The 19,725-nt window shown below is 42.0% G+C and overlaps 1 protein-coding gene across 2 annotated transcripts in view; it reads left to right on the top strand.

Annotated features, from left to right (window-relative positions):
• The window catches only part of LOC139418127 (protein FAM168A-like), a 48,290-nt gene extending 28,581 nt beyond the window's left edge, over positions 1-19,709 (top strand). The window contains exons 3-8 of one of the 2 annotated variants that reach the window (XM_071167339.1): positions 2,800-2,877; positions 7,182-7,307; positions 12,625-12,767; positions 12,997-13,174; positions 13,792-13,935; positions 14,227-19,709. In XM_071167339.1, coding sequence (XP_071023440.1) covers positions 2,800-2,877; positions 7,182-7,307; positions 12,625-12,767; positions 12,997-13,174; positions 13,792-13,910 — 644 coding nt within the window. In that variant the 3' untranslated portion in view covers positions 13,911-13,935; positions 14,227-19,709. The remainder of the gene's footprint in view (positions 1-2,799; positions 2,878-7,181; positions 7,308-12,624; positions 12,768-12,996; positions 13,175-13,791; positions 13,936-14,226) is intronic. The other variant, XM_071167340.1, reaches the window with a different exon arrangement.
• Positions 19,710-19,725: the final 16 nt, after the last annotated feature.

The raw sequence follows: 19,725 nt of genomic DNA, 5'->3' as shown, positions 1-19,725 counted from the left end.
TTCAATGGTATTGTTAACAAACACGCCCCCATAAAGAAATGTTGAATTAAAAACAGGTTCAGCCCCTGGTTCGACCGTGATCATGCAGAGTTACTCCACCTCAAGAATTTCATTTGGCGAAAGGCTCAGCACACTCATACTCAGGCTGACTGGGTCTCGTTCAGGCAAATGAGAAATAAGTGTGCTAAGGCTATCCGGAAGGCCAAAGTTAGTTACTTTAAGGAGCAGTTCTCTCTCTGTGGGTCTAACCCCAAGAAGTTCTGGAAAACGGTTAAAGATCTGGAGAATAAACCCTCCTCCTCACAGCTGCCTATGTCCCTTAATGTTGATGATGTGGTTGTTACTGACAAGAAGCACATGGCTAAGCTCTTTAGTCACCACTTCATGAAGTCAGGATTCGTATTTGACTCAGCCATGCCTCCTTGCCCGTCCAATATTTCCTCATCTCCTACCGCTTCTAATGCGACTAGCCCCGACGCTTCTCCCTTTTTCCCCCTGCCCCGCTACAAAGTTTCTCCCTGCAGGCGGTCACTGAATCTGAGGTGCTAAAGGAGCTCCTGAAACTTGACCCCCAAAAAACATCTCGGTCATATGGTTTAGACCCTTTCTTCTTCAAGGTTGTTTCCCCTATCGTCGCCAAGCCTATCTCTGACCTTTTTTAACCTGTCTCTCCTTTCTGGGGAGGTTCCCATTGCTTGGAAGGCAGCCACGGTTCATCCTTTAATTAAAGGGGAGATCAAGCTGATCCCGTTATAGGCCTACTTCTATTTTGCCCTGTTTATCAAAAGTGTTAGAAAATAATGTAAATAATCAACTGACTGGCTTTCTTGATGTCTACAGTATTCTCTCTGGTATGGAATCTGGTTTCTGCTCAGGTTATGGATGTGTCACTGCGACCTTAAAGGTCCTCAATGATGTCCCCATTGCCCTTGATTCTAAGCAATGTTGTGCATCTATTTTTATTGACTTGGCCAAAGCTTTTGATATGTAGACCATTCCATTCTTGTGGGCCGGCTAAGGAGTATTGGTGTCTCTAAGGGGTCTTTGGCCTGGTTTGCTAACTACCTCTCTCAAAGAGTGCAGTGTTTAAAGTCAGAACATCTGCTGTCTCAGCCACTGCCTGTCACCAAGGGAGTACCCCAAGGCTTGATCCTAGGCCCCATGCTCTTTTCAATTTATATCAACAACATAGCTCAGGCAGTAGGAAGTTCTCTCATCCATTTATATGCAGATGATAGCCTTATACTCAGCTGGCCCCTCCTCGGATTTTGTGTTAAACACTCTACAACAAAGCTTTCTTAGTGTCCAACAAGATTTCTCTACCCTTAACCCTGTTCTGAACACCTCCAAAACAAAGGTCATGTGGTTTGGTAAGAATAATGCCCCTCTCCCCGCAGGTGTGATTACTACCTCTGAGGGTTTAGAGTTTGAGGTAGTCACCTCATGCAAGTATTTGGGAGTATGGTTCGACGGTACACTGTCCTTCTCAGCACATATCAAAACTGCAGGCTAAAGTTAAATCTAGACTTGGTTTCCTCTATTGTAATCACTCCTCTTTTACCCCAGCTGCCAAACTAACCCTGATTCAGATGACCATTTTACCCATGCTAGATTACGGAGATGTAAGTTATAGATCGGCAGGTAAGGGTGCTCTTGAGTGGCTAGATTTTATTTACCATTCGGCCATCAGATTTGCCACCAATGCTCCTTATAGGACACATCACTGCGCTCTATACTCCTCTGTAAACTGGTCATCTCTGTATACCCGTCGCAAGACCCACTGGTTGATGCTTATTTATAAAACCCTCTTAGGCCTCACTCCCCCTATCTGAGATATCTACTGCAGCCCTCATCCTCCACATACAACACCCGTTCTGCCAGTCACATTCTGTTAAAGGTTCCAAAGCGCACACATCACTGGGTCGCTCGTCTTTTCAGTTCGCTGCAGCTAGCGACTGGAACGAGCTGCAGCAAACACTCAAAGTGGACAGTTTTATCTCAATCTCTTCATAGCACCTGTATTATTCAGAGATAATAGCTTAAAAGATTATAGTTACCGTTCCTGGATGGCACGTTTCCTCTTCTAAAGCACTTCCTTCCTATTTCCTTTGATATAAGATCACCTGTGAGTCACCAAGTACCTCAATACGTCCCATTGAAACTGAACCAGTGTCATATTCATTAATTAAGACAAAACTAAATGTTTTGCAACGTAAAACGAAAGCAAGCATTTCTTATATTGAACAAGTTCAGGTAGTCGCTCCCTGTTTCAGTCGGTTTTCTTTCAGTCGGTACCCTAATGAATACAACCCAGGAGACTTCAACCTTATCTTATCTGAACTGTCAGCAACTCCACGCAATCACTGACATCCAACCTATATGGATGGGCTGCATCCACTGCAGTGTCCTGGCCAATTGTTTTATGAATCAGGTGCAGGAGGGTGGGGCTGCGCTGTAAATCACTGTGACGGGGATGTGGGGAGATGGAGGCTCCATAGAGTAATAACATGTGATTATCCCATCCACACAGGCACTCTGCACCAATACTGTCTCTGTGCTGTCCTACCTTTTGACCTTTCATCTTACAACACATACACATCCACTCATATGTTAACTTGCATGTACTTACATACACACACACACACAGCCATGCTGCACACACACACACACACACACACACACACACACACACACACACACACACACACACACACACACACACACACACACACACACACACACACACACACACACACACAGGCGATGATGTTCTGAAAGGCCTCTGTTCTCTGTCCTCAGGCTATCCTGCAGGTTATGCTCAGACTCCTACCTATACACCCAACCTCTACCAGACTGGCAGTCCAGGCTATCCCCCAGGTAAGAACACACACAAGCAAAAAATGCATGCACGCACAAACAAGCACACACAAACTTGCACGCATGCACACACAAATATGCCACGCAATCACACAGACATGCACACAAGCGCACACGCATTTTGTTCAAACCAGCAGTCCACTCTATCCCCCAAGGTAGGAATATATACACGTGATACAACACACACTATATGAATCAGATTGGCGGTGCAATCTACTCAAAGGTTAAAAATTCCCACATGCGCGCACACACTCAAACATATTCTCTCTCTCTGTGTCTTATCTACATGTATGTCATGAGAAGTTTCCCCTAGACTCTGGGTCAGTTTAACATTTTCACCAGTCAAGGTTAAGATTGGGGGAGGGAAAGCTGATCCTAGATCTGTACCTACAGGAAACTTCACCCCAGAGCCTTCACAGTGCCTTGAGAACTCTTATGTAGAGCTGCTAGAGAGGCTTTGTTCATATTGTATCCACACAGTGCTCTAGAACGTTCTGTACAGAAATGTGTGTGTGTGTCTGTGTGTAATGTTGTGTTTTGGTGTGAACTTGAGAATGACTTTAGAATTACTGTTAATAAGATGATTCCTAATTTATTTTCTGATTTATTGTGATAAACAATTCTTCGTATGGCTGTGGTTACATTGCCCTTTGTTGTTAGAGGATGGCTTGAGATGTCTGTCAGTTAGTGAAAGTGATATAACCTGGGGTTGTTTGGCATTTTATTACCGTAAATACGGTAATACTGTTTGTCGTTGAGATGGCTAGAAGCAGTGTTGGTCTCTCTAGCATCTCCTTGTGCTAGCTAGAATGAAATAATGTAGTTTCAATAGAATGCATCTCTCCACCTCTGTGCACGGAGAGGCAAAGGTTGGGTAGGTACTAGGGTTGGGGTCAATTCCTTTTCAATTCAGTAAGTATTCAATTCAAATTTTCCTCAATGCTTCTCTGTGAGAAAAAATGGAGCTGGAATTACAGTTTACTTCCTGAATTGACTGAGCTGAAATGGAATTGACCCTAGCTCTGGTAGCTAGTAGTTTGTGTTGTGGTTTGTGGTGATCCATATTTGTTATGCGCAGTCTGGTTTTACTGCATTTCTCCTGGAGCTCCAGAGGGTTTGATCATTAGAGAGTGGAGTGAAGTAGGTCAGTGAGAGCTGTGCCATGTTGTCGCTCTACAGTGCCCTGCAGCCCTGCCGTTACTGGGCTGGGTCATGTCGCTATACAGTGCCCTGCAGCACTGCCGTTACTGGGCTGGGTCATGTTGTCGCTCTACAGTGCGCTGCAGCACTGCCGCTACTGGGCTGGGTCATGTTGTCGCTCTACAGTGCCCTGCAGCACTGCCTTTACTGGGCCGGGTCATGTTGTCGCTCTACAGTGCCCTGCAGCACTGCCGTTACTGGGCTGGGTCATGTCGATCTACAGTGCGCTGCAGCACTGTCGTTACTGGGCTGGGTCATGTCGATCTACAGTGCGCTGTAGCACTGCCTTTACTGGGCTGGGTCATGTTCACTAAGCATGAAACATAAGATAATGCGTCTGAAATTAAGCCCAAGTTCGACAATGGAATGGATGGAAGGTGTGTGTCTGTTTATGCTTGTATGTCAGTGTGTTGAATGTGTGAAATGTTGTGTGTGTGTGTGTGTGTGTGTGTGTGTGTGTGTGTGTGTGTGTGTGTGTGTGTGTGTGTGTGTGTGTGTGTGTGTGTGTGTGTGTGTGTGTGTGTGTGTGTGTGTGTGTGTGTGTGTGTGCACTCTGTTTGTGTGTGTGTGTGTGCACTCTGCTTGTGTGTACAGTACCAGTCAAAAGTTTGGACACACCTACTCATTCCAGGGTTTTTCTTTATTTGGACTATTTTCTACATTGTAGAATAATAGTGAAGACCTCAAAACTATGAAAAAACACACATGGAATCATGTAGTAACCAAAAAGGTGTTAAACAAATCACAATATATTTGAGATTCTTCAGAGTAGCAACCCTTTGTCTTAATGACAGCTTTGTACACTCTTGGCATTCTCTCAACCAGCTTCATGAAGTAGTCACCTGGAATGCAGTTCAATTAACAGGTGTGCCTTGTTAAAAGTTAATTTGTGGAATTTCTTTCCTTAATGTGTTTGAGCCCATCAGTTGTGTTGTGACAAGGTAATGGTGGTATACAGAAGATAGCCCTATTTGGTAAAAGACCAAGTCCATATTATGGCAAGAACAGCTCCAATAAGCAAATACAAATGACAGTCCATCATTACTTTAAGACATGAAGGTCAGTCAATCCGGAACATTTCAAGAACTTTGAAAGTTTCTTTAAGTGCAGTCGCAAAAACCATCAAGCACTATGATGAAACTGGCTCTCATGAGGACATCCACATGAAGGGAAGACCCAGAGTTATCTCTGCTGCAGAGGATAAGTTCATTGGAGTTACCAGCCTCTGAGGAGGAGACTGCATGAATCAGGCCTTCATGGTCAAATTGCTGCAAATAAACCACTACTAAAAGACACCGATAAGAAGAAGAGACTTGCTTGCGCCAACCAGCAATGGACATTAGACCGGTGGAAATCTGAGTCCAAATTTGAGATTTTTGGTTCCAACCGCCGTGTCTTTGTGAGACACAGAGTAGGTGAACGGATGATCTCTGCATGTGTGGTTCCCACCATGAAGCATGGAAGAGGAAGTGGGATGGTGTGGGGGTCCTTTGCTGGTGACAATGTCTGTGATTTATTTAGAATTCAAGGCACACTTAACCGGCATGGCTACCACAGCATTCTTCAGCGATACGCCATCCCATCTGGTTTGTGCTTAGTGGGACTATCATTTGTTTTTCAACAGGACAATGACCCAAAACAAACCTCCAGGCTGTGTAAGGGCTATTTGAACAAGAAGGAGAGTGATGGAGTATTGCATCGGATGACCTGGCCTCCATAATCACCTGACCTCGACCCAATTAAGATTGTTTGGAATGAGTTGGACCGCAGAGTGAAGGAAAAGCAGCCATCAAGTGCTCAGCATATGTGGAAACTCCTTCAAGACTGTTGGAAAAGCATTCCAGGTGACCTCATGAAGCTGGTTGAGAGAATGTCATCAAGGCAAAGGGTGGATACTTTGAAGAATCAAACATCTCAAATATTTTTTTATTTGTTTAACACTTTTTTGGTTAATACATGATTTCATATGTGTTATTTCATAGTTCAGATGTCTAAACTATTTTTCTACAATGCAGAAAATAGTAAAAAAAAAAAAAAACTTGAATGAGTAGGTGTGTCCAAACCTTTGACTGATACTGTATATACTCTATTTCTGTTCTCTATGTGTGTGTGTGTACTCTGTTTGTGTGTATGTATACAGTGTCTGGTGAAAGTCTACAAACCCCTTGCCCAGCATTCACATTTTGCTGCCTTTTAAATTAAATACAAAAAATGTATAACATTTTATGTACACAACCTACACCATTTTCAAAGTAAAAGTAACATTTTCCAAATTAATAACAAAAATTAAAATGTCTTGATTGCATATGTCTTCACCCGCCAGAGTTAATACTTGGTGGACCTTTTGGCAGTCATTACAGATGTGAATCATTTGGAATAAGATTCTACCAACTTTGTACAACTCTTAGTGCAACATATATCCATTGTCTTTGTCAAAATTGCTCAAGTTAAGTGCTTTTGGTTGGGAGTCATTGATGGACAGCAATATTCATACCTTGTCTCTGATTTTCAAGCACATTTAAGACAGGACTTAGAATTGACCACTTAGGAACACCAATTGGAAAGACATTCTGGTGTGTCTTTGGCATTAACATTTTTAATTGTCCTGCTGAAAAATAAAAGGTTTTCAGAAGACTGAGGCAGGGTTTCCTCCCATTTAAATCTGGTCTTTGCTCCCTTCATATTTATTTTGATCGTGACCAACTCCCCAGTCTCTGCTGGTGATAAGTATACCCATAACATGATGCTGCCACAACAATAAAAGAACATTTTATATAGTTTTCTTTCACATTGAACATGTGGAGTAGGTTATGTAGATCGGTAGAAAAAAAACTCTTAAGTTATTCCCTTTTTAGATTTAATTTTAAGGCAACAAAATATAAAGACTGCAAGAGGTGTGTAGACTTTCACTAGTAACCAGGTGTGTACTGTATACTCTGTGTCTACTCTGTGTGTATTCTCTATGTGCGTGCTTGCGTGAGTGCATTTGCATGCTGTGTGTGTTTTATTACTATCTATCCATGTCTGTCTTCTATATCTGTCTCTGTGTTCTACGTGTGTGAGGGTGTGTGTGTGTAATCTCTCTGTGTTTGTGTCTGGGACAGTGCTGCTGGTGAAGCAGGGCTGGCCCCAGGCCTCCGGTGCTGCAGTGGGCCCAGAGGGCTCCTATGACCTGGCCATGGACGCAGGCTCAGAGGGCCGCCAGTACCAGGCCTCAGCTGCAGCTTTCAGTAAATATGACCCTATGTACTCTACACACATAGATATGTATTTACACAGACATACTCACACACACGTTTGCACTCATGCACTCTCACACATACATACACAGTTTGCACTCAGCAGGGTTTCTGTTAGCCAGTAAATGCTGCCCCCCCCCCCCCCCCCCCCCCAAAAAAAAATGCCACGCTGATAAATAAAATGGTTGCCGACCAAATTGTCCAGGAAAGAAAAAATCCATTGCAAAATTATGCATTTTATTAATTGAAGGAAATACCAGTCGATGTGCTCCAATTTCAAAGGCAAATATACTTAATTCATTAAGCTGCTTGGAAATTAGTGTAGGGTATTTTTAGTCACACAAAAGACGCGAGGTCCTCAAAAGAGTCTTCAGCTAAGTGTACTCTGACTAGGTCCTCATTAGAGACTTCAGCTAAGTGTACCGACTAGGTCCTCATAAGAGACTTCAGCTAAGTGTACTCTGACTAGGTCCTCATAAGAGACTTCAGCTAAGTGTACTCTGACTAGGTCCTCATAAGAGACTTCAGCTAAGTGTACTCTGACTAGGTCCTCATAAGAGACTTCAGCTAAGTGTACTCTGACTAGGTCCTCATAAGAGACTTCAGATAAGTGTACCCTGACTAGGTCCTCATTAGAGACTTCAGCTAAGTGTACCCGACTAGGTCCTCAAAAGAGACTTCAGCTAAGTGTACTCTGACTAGGTCCTCAAAAGAGACTTCAGCTAAGTGTACTCTGACTAGGTCCTCAAAAGAGACTTCAGCTAAGTGTACTCTGACTAGGTCCTCAAAAGAGACTTCAGCTAAGTGTGCCCGACTAGGTCCTCAAAAGAGACTTCAGCTAAGTGTACCCTGACTAGGTCCTCATTAGAGACTTCAGCTAAGTGTACCCAACTAAGTCCTCATAAGAGACATAATTGGCGAAGATTGTCTTGATTTTCCGCATTTCCGGTGTGCCTGCCGAGAGGGGATACTTTCTCCACAACAGAGTAAAGACTGCCTCAAGATCACTCCTTCTTTAGGACAAAGTAACAAGGCTGATGCACATCAAACTGCTCCAAGGAGATGGACAGTTTTGACTTCCCAACAGCAGCGGGTCACTTCAGGTCAAGGTCCACCGCAAACACAAGTAAATTAAAGGCAATGATTGTGTTGGTCAGGCCCGGTCCTAGCAGTTCTGCTACCGCCCTGGGCCAGATCAGCATATCCTGCTCCTGTGTTATGTATAGTACAAAGATTTGGAATGGATTAATAAACTAGAGTAATGATGTGTATCATGCGCAATTGGTGCATTTCAGTTAAGCTTATTCAGTAGCATTTGAAAACAAAACATTGTTGCCAGCTAACATAATTGCAAAAGGATTTTCTAATGATCAATTAGCCTTTTAAAATTATAAACTTGGATCAGGAGTGATGGTTGCTGATAATGGGCCTCTGTACGCCTATGTAGATATTCCATAAAAAAATTGCCGTTTTTCAGCTACAATAGTCATTTACAACATTAACAATGTCTACACTGTATTTCTGATCAATTTGATGTTATTTTAATGGACCAAAAATGTGCTTTTCTTTCAAAAACAAGGACATTTCAAAGTGACCCCAAACTTTCGAACGGTAGTATACATACACACACACACACACACACATACACGTTGGCATGGCTGGGGAAACATTCAGAGCTGGGCTGGGTGTCCAGCTCTTGGGGAAAGGTGTTAGGAAAAGGTTTGTAGTAAGGCAGGCCGATGGGGGATGTGAGGTAGTGAGTGACATCACAGGGGGAAGTGATATAGGGGGAGGGGCTGTGGGATGGCACCTTGCTTGGCTTAGTGCTGTGCTGTGTCACATAACATGTTTGCTGGCTGCTGCAACATACATTCTTTTCATATAGTGTAACTACATTTCAGTTGGATAGATAATGTGTGCTCGAGTCATGGGAGTGATTTGGTGTTTTCCTAACATGAATGTAATGATCAGTGTCCTCTAAAACCCACCAGAACGTACACTTCTCTGTGTGTATGCCTGCGTGTGTGTGCTTGAGTGTTTGAGTAAAAAAATAAATAACAATAATGTTCACATTCTGTGTGTTGTTAGTCATGGCTAAGTTGTCTGACACAGGGCTTGTTCACGATTACAGCCGACTGCCGACTGATCTACAAATTACCTTGCATCATAAATATCTACTTATTATTATTTGTAGATCAGTCACAATTGACCCAAAGTGCATCACGTCGGCTGCAATGTCAAACAAGCCCATGGCCTCTCTTTGGGTATTCATAATACAGCTGGTTCTGCTTCATATATGTCCAAAGCTCTGTGGAAACTATATACAGTTGAAGGTTGGAAGTTTACATACACTTAAAAACAATTTTTTCAACCACTCCATACATTTCTTGTAAACAAACTATAGTTTTGGCAAGTCGGTTAGGACATCTACTTTGTGCATGACACAAGTAATTTTTTACATACAGATTATTTCATTTATGGTTGGGGTCATTGTCCATTTGGAAGACTGATTTGCGACCAAGCTTTACCACCCCCATGCTTCACGGTTGGGATGGTGTTCTTCGGCTTGCAAGCCTCCCCCTTTTTCCTCCAAACATAACGATGGTCATTATGGTCAAACAGTTCTATTTTCGTTTCATCAGACCAGAGGACATTTCTCCAAAAAGTACGATCTTCGTCCCCATGTGCAGTTGCAAACCGTAGTCTGGCTTTTTTATGGCGGTTTTGGAGCAGTGGCTTCTTCCTTGCTGAGCGGCCTTTCAGGTTATGTCGATATAGGACTCGTTTTTACTGTGGATATAGATACTTTTGTACCTGTTTCCTCCAGCATCTTCCCAATGTCCTTTGCTGTTGTTCTGGGACTGATTTCCACTTTTTGGCCCAAAATACGTTCATCTCTAGGAGACAGAACGCGTCTCCTTCCTGAGCGGTAAGACGGTTTCCTGGTCCCATGGTGTTTATACTTGCGTACTATTGTTTGTACAGATGAACGTGGTACCTTCATGCGTTTGGAAATTGCTCCCAAGGATGAACCATACTTGTGGAGGTCTGCAATTTTTTTTCTGGGGTCTTGGCTAATTTCTTTTGATTTTCCCATGATGTCAAGCAAAGAGGCACTGCGTTTGAAGGTAGGCCTTGAAATACATCCACAGGCACACCTCCAATTGACTCAAATGATGTCAATTATCCGATCAGAAGCTTCTGAAACCATGACATAATTTTCTGTAATTTTCCAAGCTGTTTAATGGCACAGTCAACTTAGTGTATGTAATCTTCTGACCCACTGGAATTGTGATACACTGAATTATAAGTGAAATAATCTGTCTGTAAACAATTGTTGGAAATTACTTGTCATGCACAAAGTAGATGTCCTAACCAACTTGCCAAAACTATAGTTTGTTAACAAGAAATTTGTGGATTGCTTGAAAAATTAGTTTTAATGACTCCAACCTAAGTGTATGTAAACTTCAGACTTCAACTGTATATACAGTACACTTCAACTATGACAGACAAAAAGAGGAAAAAAATCCAGAAAATCACATTGTAGGATTTTTTATGAATTATGGTGGAAAATAAGTATTTGGTCAATAACAAAAGTTTATCTTAATACTTTGTTATATACCCTTTGTTGGCAATGACAGAGGTCAAACGTTTTCTGTAAGTCTTCACAAGGTTTTCACACACTGTTGCTGGTATTTTGGCCCATTCCTCCATGCAGATCTCCTCTAAAGCAGTGATGTTTTGGGGCTGTTGCTGGGCAACACGGACTTTCAACTCCCTCCAAAGATTTTCTATGGGGTTGAGATCTGGAGACTGGCTAGGCCACTCCAGGACCTTGAAATGCTTATTATGAAGCCACTCCTTCATTGCCCGGGCGGTGTGTTTGGGATCATTGTCATGCTGAAAGACCCAGCCACGTTTCATCTTCAATGCCCTTGCTGATGGAAGGAGGTTTTCACTCAAAATCTCACGATACATGGCCCCATTCATTCTTTCCTTTACACGGATCAGTCGTCCTGGTCCCTTTGCAGAAAAACAGCCCCAAAGCATGATGTTTCCACCCCCATGCTTCACAGTAGGTATGGTGTTCTTTGGATGCAACTCAGCATTCTTTGTCCTCCAAACACGACGAGTTGAGTTTTTACCAAAAAGTTATATTTTGGTTTCATCTGACTATATGACATTCTCCCAATCTTCTTCTGGATCATCCAAATGCTCTCTAGCAAACTTCAGACGGGCCTGGACATGTACTGGCTTAAGCAGGGGATAACGTCTGGCACTGCAGGATTTGAGTTCCTGGCGGCGTAGTGTGTTACTGATGGTAGGCTTTATTACTTTGGTCCCAGCTCTCTGCAGGTCATTCACTAGGTGTGGTTCTGGGATTTTTGCTCACCGTTCTTGTGATCATTTTGACCCCACGGGGTGAGATCTTGCGTGGAGCCCCAGATCGAGGGAGATTATCAGTGGTCTTGAATGTCTTCCATTTCCTAATAATTGCTCCCACAGTTGATTTCTTCAAACCAAGCTGCTTACCTATTGCAGATTTAGTCTTCCCAGCCTGGTGCAGGTCTACAATTTTGCTTCTGGTGTCCTTTGACAGCTCTTTGGTCTTGCCCATAGTGGAGTTTGGAGTGTGACTGTTTGAGGTTGTGGACAGGTGTCTTTTATACTGATAACAAGTTCAAACAGGTGCCATTAATACAGGTAACGAGTGGAGGACAGAGGAGCCTCTTAAAGAAGAAGTTACAGGTCTGTGATAGCCAGATATCTTGCTTGTTTGTAGGTGACCAAATACGTATTTTCCACCATCATTTGCAAATAAATTCATAAAAAATCCTACAATGTGATTTTCTGGATTTTTTTTCTCATTTTGTCTGTCATAGTTCAAGTGTACCTATGATGAAAATTACAGGCCACTCTCATCTTTTTAAGTGGGAGTTCTTGCACAATTGGTGGCTGACTAAATACTTTTTTGCCACACTGTATCTTGGAGGCTACATGTATTTTGTAAAGGAGCACTGTCAGTCCTAACTGTTCTCCTCCGCCAATAAGACAATCTGAATGTCAAGACAATTGAAAATGATCTGGAAACTGAAACTAGGTCTCGCTCACCACATGTTCTCTCTCTCTTTCTGTCTCCCTCTCTTTTGCTTTCTCTTTCTCCATCTTTCCCTCTGCCGGCTTGATCTCTCTCTTACTCTCTCTCTCTCTTGCTTTTTTCTCCATGACTTTCCCTCTCTTGCTTTCTCTCTTTCTCTCCCTCTCTCTTGCTTTCTCTCTTTCCATCCTTTTCTCTCATCTTATCTAGGATACACTGCTGGGACGCCCTACAAGGTCCCCCCTGGTCAGTCCAATGGGGCGCCCCCTCCCTATTCCCCGTCCCCTAACCCCTACCAGACGGCCATGTACCCCATCAGAAGTGCCTATCCCCAACAGAACCTCTACGCTCAGGTAAGGACCTGCTTTCTACTCACTGGGTTGGCTGTCTGTTTGACAATATCACCTTATAAGATGATTGATGACCATTCTCTACTTTTTGGGGGATTATTAGACAGCTAGCTTGCTGTGTAAAATTAGCTGCGCTAGAAAAGTAAGAGAAGCCAAATTCTACATTTTTCCATATTTAATACTGCCAAAGCATTCCAAAAAACATTTCTCTCTTTTCTTCTCTTTCTCTCAGGGTGCGTACTACACACAGCCGATGTATGCGGCTCAGCCTCACGTCATCCACCACACCACGGTGGTGCAGCCCAACAGCCTCCCCAACGCCCTCTACCCTGCCCCTGTCCAACAGCCCCGCTCCAACGGCCATATGGCCATGGGCATGGTGGCCGGCACAACCATGGCTATGTCTGCTGGTAAGAAGTCAACACTCAACTACTAGGGTTGCAAAATTCCCAGGTTTTCCAGAAATGTATTTATTTTTTATTTTACCTTTATTTAACTAGGCAAGTCAGTTAAGAACAAATTCTTATTTTCAATGACGGCCTAGGAACAGTGGGTTAACTGCCTGTTCAGGGGCAGAACGACAGATTTATACCTTGTCAGCTCGGGGATTTGAATTTGCAACCTTTCGGTAACTAGTCCAACTCTCTAACCACTAGGCTACCCTGCCGCCCCACAAATCAGCTGTGTGTAGTACGCACCCTGAGAGAAAGAGAAGAAAAGAGAGAATACTGGTTAGAAGATTTGTGGAATCAGGAGAGAATAACCAGGAAATCTGGGAATCTTACAACCAAGATTTCTGGAAAAACTTTACCAAAATGCTCAGATAAGGGAATTTTGTGACCCTATCAACAACTCAAACAAATAGTTCACACAACTATTACTTACAGTAATGTTTCTGTTTGGAGTAAAGGCTTTATTTATAACACGTTTATAACAGTATTCGATCGATAATTTCTCAAGAAGTTTGGCCACTGACATGTTTCCATGGTGATGACAACTGTCTGTCTGATTGACCCTCTTTGCCCAGGTACTCTGCTGACCACGCCTCAGCACGCCACTCAGCACATTGGTGGACATCCGGTCACTGTGCCAACCTACCGGCCCCAGGGGACGCCTGGGTACAGCTATGTGCCTCCTCACTGGTAGACCCTCCTCACTGGGCCCCACTCATGTAAGTTACTGGTCCTAGATCAGTTTTAACCTAACACAATGTTATTCCAGTCTATGGTTAGGAGAGTTAAGGGCCGATCTATTGACAGTGCTTTGATACATAAGTGCTTAGATTTGTTATTATTATAAAACAATATATGTAACTAACTGTAATTCTGAGTTATTGTCACTTAGAAAATGAATTGATAGTACAAATGTGATATTTTCTTTGTAAATTACATAGATAATACATATTTCTTCTCCCTCCCCTCTCCATCTCTCTACTCCCCCTCTCTCTCTCACTCTTTCTCAGGAGTCAAACATTGCTCACAACTCAAGTCTTACATTGGTGCAGGAGGTCTGGCATACAAGCACCAAGTCTGTCAGCAAGAAAAAAAACTAAAGTGCAAGGGTCACTATGCATTATTATGTGATTTGGAAAAGCTGCTTTTTCATGTTTTTATTCTTTTTTACCAGCCTCAGATTTTTTTTATTCGTTTTTTTGATTTTGACTCTCTTATAATCCAGACACACACTGACCAGCAGTATAGTACATTTATAGTACATTTGTGCTAAACAATTGTGTGTGTGTGTGTGTGTGTGTATTTTTCTGTTCTGAACACTGGTTACGACGCAAAGCCATTCCCTTCAGCCGTGAGAATGAACACCTCTCTGTATGCTGCCAAATGCTCTCATGTTTCAAAAAACATTTGGGGGAAAGTGCCGTACGAGTGTCGCGCCTTGTTTCTTTTGTGTTGCGCCTAGATTATTTTCCACTTTTCTTGATTTGCATTCCCATTTCGGTTTACGTTCAAACACAACCATCTTCCAGCACAAGATAACAAGGGTCGTCTTCCAGCTTGTAGCAACAGTGCATTAACTTGGCTTCGTAAGATTATTCCCACTGTATATCAGTCATGTGGTAGAAGAAAGACTAATACCGTAAGTACCGTAATAGTTACACACCATGTAGAGTACATTTTCAGTAAGTTCAGTGGACATAATTAGCTTTTACGTCTACTAGAGTATTGTAAGCAATTGAAATATCTATACATGAATATATATTATATATAGGAATACTGACGTGTGAGCGAGCGCCTGTGCGCGTTTGTGGTTCTTTTGGACAAGTAAAAGCTCGGCAAACTTAAAAACACACTCACATTTAGTTTTTTCAGTTGGTATGAGTAGTGGCACATGTACACAATACATATACAGATTTATAGGACATCACACACACAGACGCAAAAGTGTAGACATCATAGGATGCGATGGATAGATTGCTGGATAGGGTCTCCCTATTGCAGGCTATGTTGTGAATTGAATCCAACTCTAATCTAGTGTCAACTGCAGTGCATGGAGTTTGAAGGACGAGGCAAATTGTCAGTTGGACCAGGGATAACTAAGTTGAATGTTTCAAGGGATTTACGGTCAATAGAAGAGAGGGGAGAAAGGAACACAAGGGGAGTAGTGAGTGGAAAAGGGAAGAAAAGCATCTAAATTGTGTTGTGGTCAAGCATCTATGCCCATAGCCTTGTGCTGCATGCCTCCCATTGATCTCACAGGCTGGAGATAAGTGTTATTCGCAATAAAGATCCCATGTGATGTCATGTTTACATGTTTAATAGATATCTAGGCCCTAAACTGCACCATTTACCTGGGTCGTGTTCAGCAAGGCACGCCAGAGCAAAACGTTTTGCATTGGAAAACGAAAATTGGTGTTCTTATTGGACAGATTCAGGTAGTACCGCCCTGTTTTAGTCCTTTTCAAAACGTTTTCTCGGGAACTTAACACGGCCCTGATCAGTGTCACCAGTTCTTCAGGTGACCAGTAGAGGGCAGTAGTGAGGGGTGCAGGGCAGACAGCGGAGTTAAGGCTTCTTCCACACGCTTCAGTTTGGGTAGCCGAACCGAACGAGTGGGCTCGCATACCTTACCTTCGCTTGAAAAAAGAGAAAAAATACTCAATAGTACTGTTTGTCCGTTTTGGGACTACGTAGCCAAAATAGTCCAAATTAATCTAGAAATCTGTCATTCATTTTGATGTTTTTGCAAAGGAGATCTTAGTTGTGCAATTTTACATCTAACTATGATGTTTGGTGGAGTATTTCTCAATTGAAAACATTTGCATGAAAATTAGTTGTCTATCATTGAATGACAGCAAACACTTCATTGAGGAATTCCTACTGTTGACCAATCGCAGATGAAAGGGTGTTAACTTTGGCTTGCCTCGCAAGAAAAAAATTGTGTGCAACAAACAGTCGAAAAAATCCTTGCCGAAGACCAAAACGAATAAAAACTCCACCAAATGTAGTCATAATATATACACATACTGTTCCAGACTGCTTGGTTGGCTCAGGGTTTTAGACGGGCCCCCTATTCCCTTCCTATTTAGGGCTCTGGTCAAAAGTAGGGCACTATATAGGGAATTGAGTGCTATTTGGAACAGAAACAAGGTTTTAGAAGCCAGACTGACCTCAACAGAGATGTGTTTCAGTCCAGAGAATTGTGTCATCTGGTCTCAATGTGTATATTACTCCGTAGTCCATGCAATTGATACTAGTTCACCTGTCTTGTGAAATCTTCTAAACAATGGCAGGTGTAAAAATGCTCTAACACACATTATTTTGGACTTAGATTAGTGAAAGGAAACATTTACTCGTCATGTTGGCCAACCTGTTAGGGCCTCCCTCCTAGGCCCTCCCCCCCTTCAGAGTAGCCAATAGAACAGGTTCAAGACATTGTTTCCAGGGCATCCAATAGCAGACACAATGGAAGGGAGTTAGGATCGTGAAGGGAATCATGTGTATGAGAGGAAGAATTTGTGTTCTAACAGGAAATTGGGAACATTTAAAAAAAGGCTTCAATCATGTCCCTTTAGTCGGGGCCAAAAACCCTATGACAGGGGCACTGAGTTGGGAGAGGTCCGTGTGCGGCATGTGTTGACTCCAAATCAACCCCTAACCTAGCCCTAGCCTCTACTCCTCTCAGGTATTCTGAGAGGATTGGGATAGGTGAAATCAATATGGCTGACATTTCCACCCAGCCAATTAGAAGGCAAGATTTTACCATAATGCTTACAGTGTATTGATCCAGTCCGCCTACATCCACAGGAGTGGCTAGGGATCCATTTGGAATTCAGAATAGAGTTGGCAAGGAAGCAGGGTTCAGCTTGGGTAGAGTTTAAAGGTTGTGAGGAGGAGTTCCATACTAGGTTATTATGGTTCAGTACTAGGTTACCGTATCATGACCACATATCAGAGTTATCATGTGAATGTGTCAAAATTGTATTGCACAAACATCTAAAAGTAATAATCTATACTAAATACCAGGTACTTAGCTCATATTTTAAGAGATTTCTTAAGAGTTCATTTAGTTCTGTGCATTTGACTCTTTGGTCTCAATAAACAACTGTACATTTAAGAGAATATCTGTTGTGAATAATTGCTACTGCTTTTTTCAATCTGTTACAATCAGTTAACTACTATGTAAAATGCTAAATGCCATTTTTTTGCCACAGTGTTACATCGCCAATGGAAATAAAACATTTAATTTAAAGGAGAGGCATCCTGCACCCAACATATGACAATTGATAACAGTAGCATTCGCTAGTGAACGAGGTATAGATGTGTAGATGAGTGAGGCATGTATACAGTCCTGTGTGAGTTTTTTCCCAACATGGCACTGGTCAGACTGTGTAGAGCTAACGTTATCCAACCGCTACTCTCCCCTGTCAGTAGCCTATCACAGAGCCAAACAGAACAAGAGCATTGAAAACAAGTCTCAAAAGTAAATGTATTGTGCCACATTTTTTGGGAACATTAGAGGGAAGACCATCGAAAAATTTAGTTTTGTAGTGCTATTCACTAGAACATGTAATGTGATGCAAGAGCTGAACAATGCATATGACTAGTTGCACAGGCCCAAGTCTGTGAATGCTATGTTGAGTGCTAAATCTTTGGAGGTTCAAAACCTCAATAATAATTAAACCATGTGTACTATGAGTATAACTGCAGTGTTTTAAAAAAAGGCTAAAAAAAAGGATAAACTTTTAATTTCTTGTATGTAATTTAAGCGCTTTTTACCATAAGTGTTATTTAAGGTTTTGTTTATCGATTGATGTTTATTATTCTTAAGATAGAAAATCTTTATTGTCAATCTCAAGTGGGTTGCCTTTTGGTGCTTCAGAGGGCATTTCAGAACACAAGTCTGTAGGATGAGTGGAGCAGATGTGCGGAGGGACACAATCTGGCAACCCGGTCAGAAGCGACTGGCATACAGGTCCCTCCTACTCGCTGGCCTTTTCCCCTCAAAGACCCAAGGCATTGATACCCGAGAGCAATGTTCCGAGAACCAAACTGACACCATAAACAGACGTTCCCAGAACATCCAGGGAACCTAATGTGCTAACTGGGCATTATCTGAAAGTTACCCCAGAGCCAAGTCCTTACACTACAATTTATGTTTATTGAAACATGCTAAAGTGTATGGGTCCACAGTTTGTGGACTGAAGCATGAGAGCTGTAGCCTGGGATTGAAACGTATTTTGTTACGTTTCACTTCATGTTATGTAACAACCATGCAACGTAGCAAACTCAGTTTGAATTCTAGGCTATGGGAACTGCTCCTGAGTGTCTCAATGCCTGGGGTTTGAGAAGCAAGCAGCTCCACCAAGGTTGAACACACAATCTCTTTGGTTTGTCTGTTTTCTTTGGTCACAATAAACTTTGGCCTTGTCAAACCTTTGATTTGAACACTAATTTAGAGAGAGTGAAGTATACCCTTGTGTCTTCCCCAAAAAATAATCAAAGAAATTGTTTAAAAGAGTCAGCACCTTGAGATTAAAATGATTTCCCAACTAATGGCCCCCAGAGCTCTTGCAACGTTCTGTCACATAGTTGCAGCAACACTGGCGGAATGTTTTTGTAACATAAGATTGGGACGTTTGTAAAGCAGAGTCCCACATCAGACTTGTGTATATGAAGTGTAAATCTGTTTTTGTTTTCATGTCATTCTAATGAGGATCAGTCAGTGATTCTGGTGACAGAAGTAAGGCAAGTTTGTAATGATATAATACTTACTGTACGATGTAGAACATTCAATAACTATTAAAATCTTTCCCAAAAAGCCCAGCTTTTACTTGTGTTACATTTGTGTCCTCCGCCAATTCATCTTAAAGGAACATTGTGGCCTCTATAAATTGCAACAAAGCAATCAGTCAAAGGATAAGACGTAGACTACACTTCAGATTTCCAACATCAGCTATGCATCAGTGGAGAAATGTAATTGAAAGGGGGTGACCCTTTCTAAAGACAACCAGTATGCCAGTATGTTTTAAATTGCCCAAATCAGCTGTTTTAAGAAATTTCTCAACCTTTAAGTCATAACACCTTTTGTGTAAGGGTGACAGCCACCTCTTCCACGGAGATTTGATCAATTAAGGCCAGAGACGGCCACCAGACCTGGGTTCAAATATGTGCATTTGACTATTTGTTATTTAAATCATTATTTTCTGTGTATCTGAGTATTTTCAAATGATGTGGCCCGAATCAACTACTCCTATTGGATGTACAGTGTATGTGAAAGTATTTTCAAATAATTTCCTATAAATAGCCTACTATTTGAAAGTATTTGAAAATACTTATTTCTATTTCAAGTACATTATTTCAAATACCAAACAAACATGGTTCAAATGCATGGGAGTATTTATGTATTTGTATAATTACTGTGTGTTTGAGTATTTCAAATACATGCCAATACTTTTCAATACTTAACTACTTGTGTTTTCAAATAGAAAAATGTTTGAACACTTAAT

This window comes from Oncorhynchus clarkii, chromosome 10, assembly GCF_045791955.1.
Source record: "Oncorhynchus clarkii lewisi isolate Uvic-CL-2024 chromosome 10, UVic_Ocla_1.0, whole genome shotgun sequence".
Taxonomy (NCBI): domain Eukaryota; kingdom Metazoa; phylum Chordata; class Actinopteri; order Salmoniformes; family Salmonidae; genus Oncorhynchus; species Oncorhynchus clarkii.
The sequence above is the reverse complement of the archived record's forward strand: the minus strand, read 5'-3'. Positions and strand labels throughout refer to the sequence as shown.